Source organism: Populus euphratica, unplaced genomic scaffold (genome assembly GCF_000495115.2).
Source record: "Populus euphratica unplaced genomic scaffold, PopEup_1.0 scaffold2.1, whole genome shotgun sequence".
NCBI classification, from domain to species: Eukaryota; Viridiplantae; Streptophyta; class Magnoliopsida; order Malpighiales; family Salicaceae; genus Populus; species Populus euphratica.
This window is the reverse complement of record NW_011499846.1, coordinates 7,249,548-7,261,086: the sequence shown is the minus strand read 5'-3', so window position 1 is coordinate 7,261,086 and position 11,539 is coordinate 7,249,548. Positions and strand designations below refer to the sequence as shown.

The following is an 11,539-nucleotide window of genomic DNA, read 5'->3' as shown; positions in this document are numbered from 1 at the left end:
AACCAACCATACAAGGTTATGCCATTTTAAACAACATAAGGTTTTGTCATTCGGAATCACTTTGGTCTATAGACTTTTTCTCTTTGTACATTTTTCTTTGTAAACCATACAAGGTATATTTTTATCAATTTTATTTTTTAATCTCGCAATAGTTGAGCATTTATTTTTGTAATTTATTTCTTTTTATCCTGGCTTTTTATGAGGTTAGTATGATCTGTAAATTTATCAAGGTAACCTAGTTTACCCTGATTTATAGGTTTGATGGAGTGTTTTTTTTTCTTTTTTTTTAATTAAACACAATGATTTATTTATGCAAATTTGTCATGGTATGTTTTTTTCTTCTCATATAATTAAAAAAATAGTTTTAGATAAAAACTATATTATTTAACTTTTAAAGTAACAAAAATTAAAAGGTATGGAAAAACCATTGTTCATTAACACATATTGCATTGTGGATTACAATAGTAATCTATAATGTTTTTATTTTTTTATTTTTGAATTTTTTATGGTTTTTTTTTTAAATTTATTATTGTCGATTTCATATTTTAAAATTTAAATAGTTGAGAATTTGACTTCATAATTTGTTTCGTTTTATTTTATCTTTATATGAGATTAATATAGTTTGCAAGTTTATCAAGATAACTTAGATTTTCCTGGTTTAAAGGCTTGGTAGGGTTTTTTTTTTAATTAAACTTGAAATTTTTATAGTTTATTTTTTTTGTTTCATAGAGTTACACAAATAGTTTTAAAGAAAAACCATATTATTAGACTTTATAAAGTGAAAAAAATTAAAAGGTACGGGGAAATCATTGTTCACCCACATTTATTGTATAATTAATTATAATAGTAATTTATAATGTTTTGTTTTTTTAATTTTTGTTATGATTTTTTTTCAAATTTATTTTTGATAATTTCATCTTTTAATATTAGAATGATTGATAATTTAACTTTATAATTTATTTATTTTTATTTTTTTCTTTCTATAAGGTTAATGTGGTTTATGAATTTATCAGAGTAACCCAAGTTGCCTTGGTTTACGAGTTTAGTGGATTATTTTTTTTAACTTGATCTTTTTTTATTGTTTATTTTTTCACATATAGTTAAAAAAAATAGTTATAAAAACAAGTCATATTATTAAATTTTATAAAGTTCATGGATTTATTCATGGGTTTGGTTGGTTAATCTGGTTTGTGTGCATGACAAGTTTAACTTTTCTTTTAAATTAGTTTTTTATTTTATTTTTAGATATTTAATTAATTAAAAACTTAGTTTTATAATTGATTTTATCTTATAATTAAATAGAAAAAAATCTATCAAATCCAATAATATTTATAACCTGGGGTCATGAGGAGATCAATATTGATATAATATGTTATTATTTTAATAGTCTTTTAAAAAAGTTGAAATCTTTTTAAAAGTTAAGTTATATTTTTACTTATTATAAAAATTGTATTTAAACTTATTAAATCAATTGATTTAAATTGAATTAGTTTTTATATAATTTAATTAGAAATTTGACTACATAAAAAAATTAAATTAAAAAATTTCAAAACTAAAACTATTAACCTCCGATTTAATAATACTGAAAAATTTCTCCACACTATTAATGATTTTTTATATTTAAAAAAACAATCGTACAACCCGTGAGTGTACAGGACAATAGACCTGCACACACTATTTTACGATCCAATTTTCAATGAAAGCATTTCTCCCATAAAAAAAAACAAAAAAGAAGTTAAAACATGAATTAGGGAAAATTAATATCGACTTGGATAAAGATTAAAAAGACATATATATATATATTATTTTTTTAATTCTAATGCTTATTTATTTTTGTGTTTTAAAAATATTTAAATTTTTTTTATTTTTTATTTTAAATTAATAATTTTTTGATATTTTCAAATCATTTTAATATATTGTTATTAAAAATAATTTTTTAAAATAAAAAAATATTATTTTAATTTTTTCAAGTAAAAAATATTTTAAAAAATAACAACAATCATTTTTTAAATAATTTATTTAAATAAATGTAATTTTATTTATATTTTTTAAATATTAATGAAATTATTCTTAAAAAAAAATTTGGAAACACCAACAGTTCATTGTAGTCCGTCTAAGGGATGATTACTGCACCACTCCCGCGTTCTCATCAAGTATAGCATCTTCTCGTGCCTTCCTTGGCCCTATTTTGGAGGGCCCTTTCCAGAACGTTCGGGGAGGCTCCAGCTCGACCGTTGGATCACTCAGAGGGACACGTGTAGGGCACACACTCCAACATCACAGTAAAGAAGTGAAAAAAAAATCCCCTTTATTTATCTTATTTATACCCCACTCTCTACCACAAAATTACCACCTCAGAAACCAAAAACACGAAGCCACCAGCAAAAAACAGCCAGCTTTAGTTTCTTTTCCATTTCGTCTTTCTCAATTTCTCTTGCAAACCGTTCTCTGTAGCCCTCATTCACCTCCCTCTCCCGCAACCGCAAGAGCAACAACATGGCTCCTGAGCTTGTCCAGGCTGCTTTGAAACCAGCCGGGTTCACCAAACCTGCTAGCTTACCTAGCCGGGCTTATGTAACATTCTTGGCTGGTAATGGCGATTACGTCAAAGGTGTTGTTGGGTTAGCCAAAGGATTAAGGAAAGTCAAAACGGCATACCCATTAATCGTTGCAGTTTTGCCTGACGTGCCAGAGGAACACAGGCGGATTTTAGAGTCGCAGGGTTGTATAGTCCGGGAAATTGAACCCGTTTATCCACCAGAGAACCAGACCCAGTTTGCCATGGCTTATTATGTCATCAACTACTCCAAGCTCCGTATTTGGGAGGTACGTACGTAGTTACACGTGGATCTGTTGGGTGCTTCTTTCTCACACGTGTCCATCTAGTGTGGGAACTAGGCTTGATACTTGCCTGACTTGGGTCCCAGCTCTGACAAATTACGCGTTATATTTTTATATGGACGGAAATGAGCTTGTTTATAAGTGACTGAATCATCTTCAAGGAGGGCAACCTCGTCATCTAATGAATTTTATTTTGTTATGTCTTGATAATTAAATGCATCGTGCCGGACATTTATTTAATTTTGTCTAGAAAAGGTGTTCAGGATGTTTATATTGATTTTGATTTTAATTGCGTGCAGTTTGTCGAATACAGCAAGATGATGTACTTGGATGGAGATATCCAGGTTTATGACAACATAGACCACTTATTTGATCTGCCTGATGGTCATTTCTATGCGGTGATGGATTGTTTCTGTGAGAAAACATGGAGCCATACTCCACAGTACAAGATCGGCTATTGCCAGCAATGCCCTGACAAGGTTAACTGGCCAGCTGAGATGGGTCAACCACCATCTCTTTACTTCAATGCTGGTATGTTTGTATTTGAACCTAGTATCTCCACCTATCATGACCTCTTGAAGACTCTCAAGGTCACTCCGCCTACGCCATTTGCAGAGCAGGTATGGTGTTCTGTTCCGTGATTTTGAATTAGATGTTATTGTGTTTAATGAAAGTTGAGAGTTTTTTTTTCTAACAATCCTGTCTTTTTTCATTTTTGTTGACTTTTGGCAGGACTTCTTGAACATGTACTTCAAGGATATTTACAAGCCAATTCCTCTAGTATACAATCTTGTTCTTGCCATGTTATGGCGTCACCCAGAAAACGTGGAGCTTGAAAAGGTCAAAGTTGTTCACTACTGTGCAGCGGTGGGTATATCACTTTTCCTTCATTTGTATAATCTTCTTCTAATTTTTCGGAATGAAAATCCGTAGTTCTGTTTCTCATTTACTGATGTAATTTACCTTTATACAGGGGTCAAAGCCATGGAGGTACACTGGCAAAGAAGAGAACATGCAAAGGGAGGACATAAAAATGCTGGTGGAGAAATGGTGGGGCATTTACAATGATGAATCGCTGGATTACGTGAAATTTGTGGCGGATGGTATTGATGCAGAGCCAGTGAACTTGCAGACATTCATTGCAGCTCTCTCTGAAGCCGGTGCGGTTCAGTACGTCACTGCCCCATCCGCTGCTTAGAGATGGAAGAGAGGGGGGCGAGAGCAAAGCAATAACCTATAGATTTAGAAATGGTCAGGGTGAAAGAGAAATGTCGGAATTCTTTGACTCTTGAAATTAGGGGCAGTGCCGCGGTGATTTCCTTGCCTAGAAAGGGAATAAAATTAATTTTGATCGATAGCAGTCCTTAATTATCTTCTTTCGTGATAGTTAATTCTGTTGATAATATGTGATGAGCGTTGTATAATGTCTGTATGCACAGTGGTGCGCCATTGTAAGCTACTGGAGCAAGGGTGAAATGAGAAATGTGCTTATGGTTACTGGAGCAAGAGTAGTTTAATTTACAACTCTTTTTATTTACGTTTTGCAATAGAACGTACATAGTTTTATTGCGGCGGGTAATTCTTACTTCCAGTTTTATTGCGGCGGGTAATTCTTACTTCCGTATAACTACTGGTGCTTGCTCTACAATTAAAAATCTGCTTTGGTTTTTCTTCCTTCTTGCATGTGGATCTCTCTCTCACTGTTTTTTTCTAGCGAGTCCTTTTGTAACATTGTTGCAAATGTAATACGTGAATAGTGATTTTTAAAATAGTTTTTTTATATAAAAATATATTATAATATGATTTTTTAGATTTTTTTATTTTTAATATAACAGTTTAAAATCATTAAAAATTATTTAAAATATTTTTTATAATAAATATATTTAAAAAAACTATCTAGAAATAATTTTAAATGCACTATCGAACACCCTTAATTACGGGTGATAATCTTCGCTTTGAATTAGACCATCAAGCATCTGAAGTTACTAGTTGAAGGGACAAAAAGCCGACTCTTCACGACGAAATTTTCTCAGGCCATGCCATTCATTCGCTGAGAAAATTCCCAAAACATTTTGTTAAAAAGGTAACCCCCTACGAGAATCCCACATTTGATGGAACAGGCAAGAATGGTTTGTTTGATATCAGTAAGTGCTGTAGTTATGATTTAAAAAAATAATTTTGATTAAAGTTGATTTGATATTTATATATCTTTTATTATAATTATGATTGAAATTGAGGTTGGATAAAAAGTAATTTAATGTGTTTAGTTAATAATATTTTTAAAATTAAATTTATAAAATAATTTTAAAGAATATATATTAATATTGATGATTTTTAATTTAATTATTGTTATTAAATTATGAAATAAATAATAATTTTATATAAAATATTTTTTATTGTTCTATTAAACTATTTATAATTTCATCACATATGAAATACATTGGACAAGAATTATAGTTTTTTTTGTTTTTTAAACGCGCAACAATATTAGATAAAATATAATCTGTCTAATTTATGCATTGTCATTGAATAATAATAAAAACTAGTTTTTTAAATAAAACATAATTAAAAAATAAAAATAATTTTTATTTTTTATGTTACTGGATCGAACCTCGTTAAATGCATGTTGAGCTTTGGACCAAGCTCGATTAGGGCAGAACTAGTCTGATCGAAACAATAGAACTGGTTACACTATTTAATGAATAATATAGCATGTTATACTATTCAGATTAATTACATTGTTTACTGAATTAGTGCATAAAAAGCATCATTAACTTACTTTTCTTTTGCTGTATTTTTAACGAAAAATACTGTAGAACCTATAAATAATAAATTATGTTTTTTATTTTTACCAAACATCTTGCATTTACGTTTTCAACAAAACATAGAATCAACCTCTTAAACAAACGTTGCCTAGGTTCGCCTGATTATAGCCATAATGGCACCATAATTGATGACACTTCTCATCATTCCCATCATCGTGTGACTGAGGAATCGGGTTAAGACACTATTTATAATATATTTTTTTTAAATATAATTTTTATATATTTTAAATTGTTTTGATATATTGATTTTAAAAATAATTTAAAAAAATTAAAAAAAAATTATTTTAATATATTTTAATATAAAAAAGTACTTTAAAAATAACTATAACCACATTTTCAAACCGACGTTAAACATATTTATGAGAGAACATAAAATTGGGTCACTGATTAGTCATATTTGATTCAAAGATACGATAGTATTAATTATATCGAAATAATATTTTTTATTTTTAAAATTTATTTTTAATATTAACACATCAAAATATAAAAAAAAAACACAAAAAATTAATTTAAAGCAATAAAATAAAATAATTCAATTTTTTAAAAGTATTTTTTAAAACAAACTCCTAAGCATCAACTTAAATCGTATTCAGGGACATCGGCTTAAATCGTATTCAGGGACATCGGGGTTCTACCAGATTTATTAAAAGGTATAATAAATTTGAAGAAGAAAAGAATTATCATGTGGTGTTCAACTTTATTTTCTTCGGCGATGTTTGTGTTTTCTTATTCATCAACTTGGATGAAAACATTGCAAAAATATAAATTAAATAATTATCCCATACTATAATTTGGCCCAAAAAAAAGGTGAAAACATTTTGATTTGAAAGAATTATTGTCCAAAATATAATGCTAATTTTAGCTAATTCCCCCTCTTTTTTCATCACGAATTTCTAAGAATCTATGACCCACTAATCACAATTCGCAAAAGCATGGTACAAGGAAGATTTCACTTTTGAAGTAAAAAAAAAACTAAAACAGAGGTACTAGAAACCGTTTTTAACCTGCAATTTCCTAAATCCTCAAAAAAAAGCCCATGATCAGAAGACACCAATCAACATGCACGCGTAGGAGGTAAAAGGAAGGATAACATTCCTATGTTCGTACAAGATGAGACAATGAGGGAAGTGTCCCCGGTTAACAAAATAAATAAAGACAGGAATACACTACACATCAAGAGTTCGTATACCAATTGTTGTGCAACTTAAACCTTAAGATTACCAAACGTAACTAACCATCAATGGCCCTTGTCATGCCTTCTGATTATTTCAACAGACTCTTCAAAATGACCTGATCCTTCTGTTTTTATCATTCAAACACAAGATATGGAAGTGGTAGCACAAAAACTAAGGTCCAAATAAGGGATTTTGATCATGGGAGCTTCAATTTAGTAGCTTCTACAAATATATTGGATGCAGGTTTTACTATTTAAACCAGTCATTCCGTATCAACCTCCTGTCATCATCCCTGTCTTTCCTCCAAGCTCACCTGAAAATCATACATTAAAGAGTCCTTAGATGTATTTAAATATATACATTTATGCTTTCATAGGAAAAAAGCATAGCCAATTTTTGTTACAGAAGCAATGACTAACAGTATGAACACTTCATTACATCAGAAACAGCCACCACTGCAAATCAATGAATCCACATCAGAAGTTACCTAAGCTGTCTAATAAATCAGAGACCAAGCTTTATCTTCTTTCACATTTGATATGTACTTGCTACCACCATGAATGCACAGGATATAATGTAACATAATTATGATGGTGAGGGCATGATCATAATTTCTCAACTTACATAATATGAAATGGCTAGCCAGCTTCATTCAACATAGCAAACTTAACATACTGTACTTACTACATGGCAATATCGGTTTTATCAAGTTTCATCTAGTGCAAATTGTGGCTTTCTGGTAGTTCACGAGACGAGGTTTAGATGAAGCTACAAGTTCTGACGAGAAAGCATGCCAAAAATCAACCTAGGTTCTGTTTGCTATTGAGCCAACTGCCATGGTCCAACAAGTACTTCTCACATTCCAATCCTATACATACTCCAGGAGTAACATGGCAATAGAGAAGAAAATAAGCATGGAACAACTGGAGGAAGGAAACATCTACTGACACAGATTCCTACCTACCACTCTAGTCCAAACTGTTATCTGTAGCTAGTGTGCTGAAGGTTACTCGTAATTATTTCCGCTCAGGTGTAACATTCAATGCAGTTATAGCCACACAGAAAATACAGAACCTTTCTGCAAGCTGGAAGGTTAGTACGGAAGAATAAAATCAACTTTTAGATAAAAGTTCATTTAATTGCTCATGTGTCCCTAGTCCTCTATTTCCCTAAGAGCAATTGTATTCAAACTGGTCTAGCTTCATACCCTTAAACAAGACACATAGAAAGGGCATTCCATTACCAACACGATGTTTCTCCACAATATCTCATCTAAAGAGAATAAGATTATTGGACAATAACTCAAAGTTGTCATGACCCTCCAGAATTTAGATGTTCAAATTAGAGAACTTTAAATCATTAGCGATTTCAAAGTTATACAAACCAAATCTCATTAAAATGACAGCTTAAACTTAAAATTATGAAATAAATCTAAAGGGAGTGCCATTTTGGTTTCCCAGTGCAGGAAAAAAAACAAAGCAAGCAAAATTCTTCAAAACTTGAACCAAAATTCTCTCATGTTCAATAAGGACTTAAAAATCATTCACAAAGGACCTACAAGTGATATTATAACCATTCTCAGATAGTATTGCTACCAAAAAAAAAAGCCTCAAACGAAATCACAAGCACAATGAGAAAATAAATAAATAGAAACAGAATCTTTTTTTAATAAGCCAGCTCATATTATTAAAACAGAAGATGCAAAAATTATCCAATCACTTTTCTGCAACCACAAAACAAAGCAATGTCAGATCATTCTCTTTATGCAAACATGAAATCCATTGAAAGTTCTAGAGAATGAATCAGATTTCAAATTAGATAAAGAAGAAGAAAAGGAAGCAAAACAGCTAGAAATCAGTCAATAGAGAGAGCGAGAGAATGATTGTTTGTGTACATTTGCCTCAGCCCAAAACTTTGTGGACGTTTTTTCTCCCAAAATGCTGAAAAATCTTCGATTTCAGAGGCAAAAAACTGTCATTATCAGAATAAGAAGACAGATGAATCATGGCCATCAGTCTTCTCTGTGATCTTCTCCGTCAATGTTTCAGACTGGTTCAAAATAATTTCGATGTGAATCAAAAAACAGAATAAATTTAAAAGCAAAGTTAAAAATCCAAAACTGAAGACTAGAATGACTAATGTCCAAGACAAGATTTACTCAAATTGCAATCACAGCACAAGTTTAAAGTTTTTCAAATTTGAAAACAACAGGACAATGAGACTTTACCTCAAAGCAGATCCTGTTCACCAATAATCCCCACAAGAGCAGACCCCATCTTTGAAATGGTGAAACCTCTTGGCATCTCGCATGATGAGTTGTCTGCCAACAAGTTTTGAGATGATCTTCATCGCATTGTGGCAATCACCACAAAAACGAAGATTCTTGACTACTCGAAGAGGAGAACGAGCAGCTGTGGTCAGAAGACCATGAGCAGTAGCAAGCCTCTCACTATGAGCAAGAAGAGCATCCTCCTTGCTTTCTTCATCTATGTCATGCAACACAAATCTTGTTACTGGAATATAACCAGCATCTTTCATTTGTGCCTTCATACCCCTGAGCAGGGCATAAACTCTATCCCTGTCAGGAAAAGATGTATCCCCCGCTCGATATTCATGGACCCTGCTCCTAACATCTAAAAGATTTTGACTTGCAGTCTTCTTCTTTTTCTCTTTTGCAATGTCTGAAGCTTTCACTGGTACAAGACCTGCATTAGATTGCTCATTCAAGCGGGAGGGGTCTAATTGCTCAATAAGCTCAGCACAGCGATCTCCAAGCTCCAAGTGCCCATGTGCCCTGCAGAGATTCATTAACGCTTCCCAAACATCTACACTAGGCTCCATTGGCATCTTTTCAATGAATTCCAAGGCTTCATCCAGATATCCGTTACTTCCCAACATGTCCACAATGCTCACATAGTGCTCCATTGATGGGACAATGCTGAACTCTTTCCACATGGACTCAAAGTGCAGCAATCCCTCATTGATATCACCCAAGACATTACAAGCAGAGAACACCCCGACAAAAATTTGTGCATCAGGTTTCAGTCCTCCTTGCTTAAACTGATTAAACAGATCAATGGCATCCTCCCCAAATCCATTCTTAGCAAGCCATGTTATCATGATATACCATGAAGTCAAATTGCACTCTTGCATGTTGTCAAATACACTGAACGCTTCATCCATGGCACCACATTTTGAGTACATTTCTAAGATCTTATTAAGTGTGCCAACATCTAGAGGAGATTGTGATCTTACAATGCAGTCATGAATCACTCTTGCTTCCTCTAGAGCTTCAGCCTCTCCACATGCCTGCATCAACTGCAAATAGCGTGATAGATCCACAAAAACACTCTGCTTCTGTAACAACTGCAAAAATTCCACAGCTTCCTTCACCTTTCCCTCCTTGCAAAATTCATCCAGCTCCTCCATAGAACCTCTATTCAAGCTACTTTTGGAAGATTCGGTTGAATCCCCTTCAGGTTTAGCATAGTTTGATACTTGAGAAGCCTCCATGCTGCTCTGAAAAGAATTACAGTTTGGCTGATATTGTTCAACGTTCAAAGTCTGCTGGTGTTGTCCAAAATATTGGTTCTGCTGGTACTGTCCAAAATATTGGTTCTGTTGATATTGTCCACCATTTACCATGTAATGATCATTGGGACCATGGTGAAATTTCTCAACATTATGCGGGTAATTGCTATTCAGGCTTCTTTGTGACTCTGAAAGACCTTGCGAATTAAACCCAGGCTCGTTCCGACTCAGTTGCACATTTCCATGTCCTCCATAATACCCACTTTGACCATGCTGCCCACCAACCCAACCATAGTTCTGTTGAGAACTCCCATTATTACTTTCATAATAACCACTAAAGTTTCCATTTTTCTCAGCTCGGTTATTATGTTTCTCTCCCCTGCTTCTTTCCCAGGAAGCTCCATCACAGTTTTGCTGAAAATCTACACGATTTTTCCCATGAAACCCAGTAAAATTCCCATTTTTTCCAATTGGGTTGTTCCATAAATCATTTCTAGGGCTTTCCCTAAAACCCCCATCAGGGTTTAAGTTGTTTCCACCAGAGTTTTCGTTGTTATAACCATAAGGCCCATCTGGTTTATGGAAATGCTCATTAGAATTCTGTTCGTGATACCCATTCGAGTTTTGAAAATCAAATCTTTCAGTGGCGGTGCTAAGATTCTTGAAAAAAGTGATAGACTCAAAGGAGTTACTTGAAGAGCATACCTTTGATAAAGAAGCGATGGATTTGATAGTGAGAAGCGAAGCTCTCTTTCTGGACATCTATGCCTCAATCAATAATTTAGGTCTTGCTTCAAAGAGAGACAGAGAGGGAGGTTCAGCAATTCGAGTGGCGAGGTCTAGGTTTGCTGGAGTTAATTTTTGAGCTGCACCAGAAAACGAAAACGTAAGCAAATATATGTTAAATTAGGCCTGGATTTCTCCAGTCGAGTTCAATGTCTTCGGTTCACAAGGCCCATTTTTCAGCGTCTCATCAAGTGTCGAATATTATACATTGTTGACATCGCATCGTTTGAATGATTTTTTATTTTTTTTAATATGGTCTATTGAAGTAATATATATATTATTGGGGTACGGTTAATGTATATTTTAATTAAAAAATCAAACAACATAGAAATTGAGTTAATATAATTAGGTTGATTTGCCAAATTAAAACTGTTTAATTTA

General features: G+C 32.7%; 2 protein-coding genes across 3 annotated transcripts; one reads left to right on the top strand and one right to left on the bottom strand.

The window, feature by feature from the left end:
• The first annotated feature begins 2,339 nt into the window (after nt 1-2,339).
• Nucleotides 2,340-4,347, top strand: LOC105136907 (galactinol synthase 2-like). The gene is made up of 4 exons (XM_011042421.1): nt 2,340-2,826; nt 3,141-3,461; nt 3,574-3,708; nt 3,815-4,347. Exons 1-4 carry the CDS (start codon nt 2,497-2,499, stop codon nt 4,037-4,039), a joined length of 1,011 nt encoding a protein of 336 aa, XP_011040723.1. The 5' UTR covers nt 2,340-2,496; the 3' UTR covers nt 4,040-4,347.
• A 2,422-nt stretch (nt 4,348-6,769) lies between these two features.
• LOC105136896 (pentatricopeptide repeat-containing protein At2g34370, mitochondrial-like) lies at nt 6,770-11,262 on the bottom strand. Of its 2 annotated transcripts, XR_844441.1 has the most exons (3): nt 9,069-11,262; nt 8,736-8,890; nt 6,770-7,154 (listed from the first exon to the last, which is right to left on the bottom strand). XR_844441.1 is itself a non-coding variant. In XM_011042408.1 (2 exons), the coding sequence occupies exon 1, from the start codon at nt 11,132-11,134 to the stop codon at nt 9,086-9,088; it is 2,049 nt and encodes a 682-aa protein (XP_011040710.1). In that variant the 5' UTR covers nt 11,135-11,262; the 3' UTR covers nt 6,770-7,154; nt 9,069-9,085. The 2 variants fall into 2 exon arrangements, 1 of the variants encoding a protein (XP_011040710.1); XM_011042408.1 differs by lacking the exon at nt 8,736-8,890.
• Nucleotides 11,263-11,539: the final 277 nt, after the last annotated feature.

Coding starts and splice junctions, on each gene's coding strand:
- LOC105136907 (XM_011042421.1), top strand. CDS start 2,497: ATGGCTCCTGAGCTTGTCCAGGCTGCTTTGAAACCAGCCGGGTTCACC. Junction 2,827..3,140: donor CCAAGCTCCGTATTTGGGAG/GTACGTACGTAG, acceptor AATTGCGTGCAG/TTTGTCGAATACAGCAAGAT. Junction 3,709..3,814: donor TTGTTCACTACTGTGCAGCG/GTGGGTATATCA, acceptor ACCTTTATACAG/GGGTCAAAGCCATGGAGGTA.
- LOC105136896 (XM_011042408.1), bottom strand. CDS start 11,134: ATGTCCAGAAAGAGAGCTTCGCTTCTCACTATCAAATCCATCGCTTCT.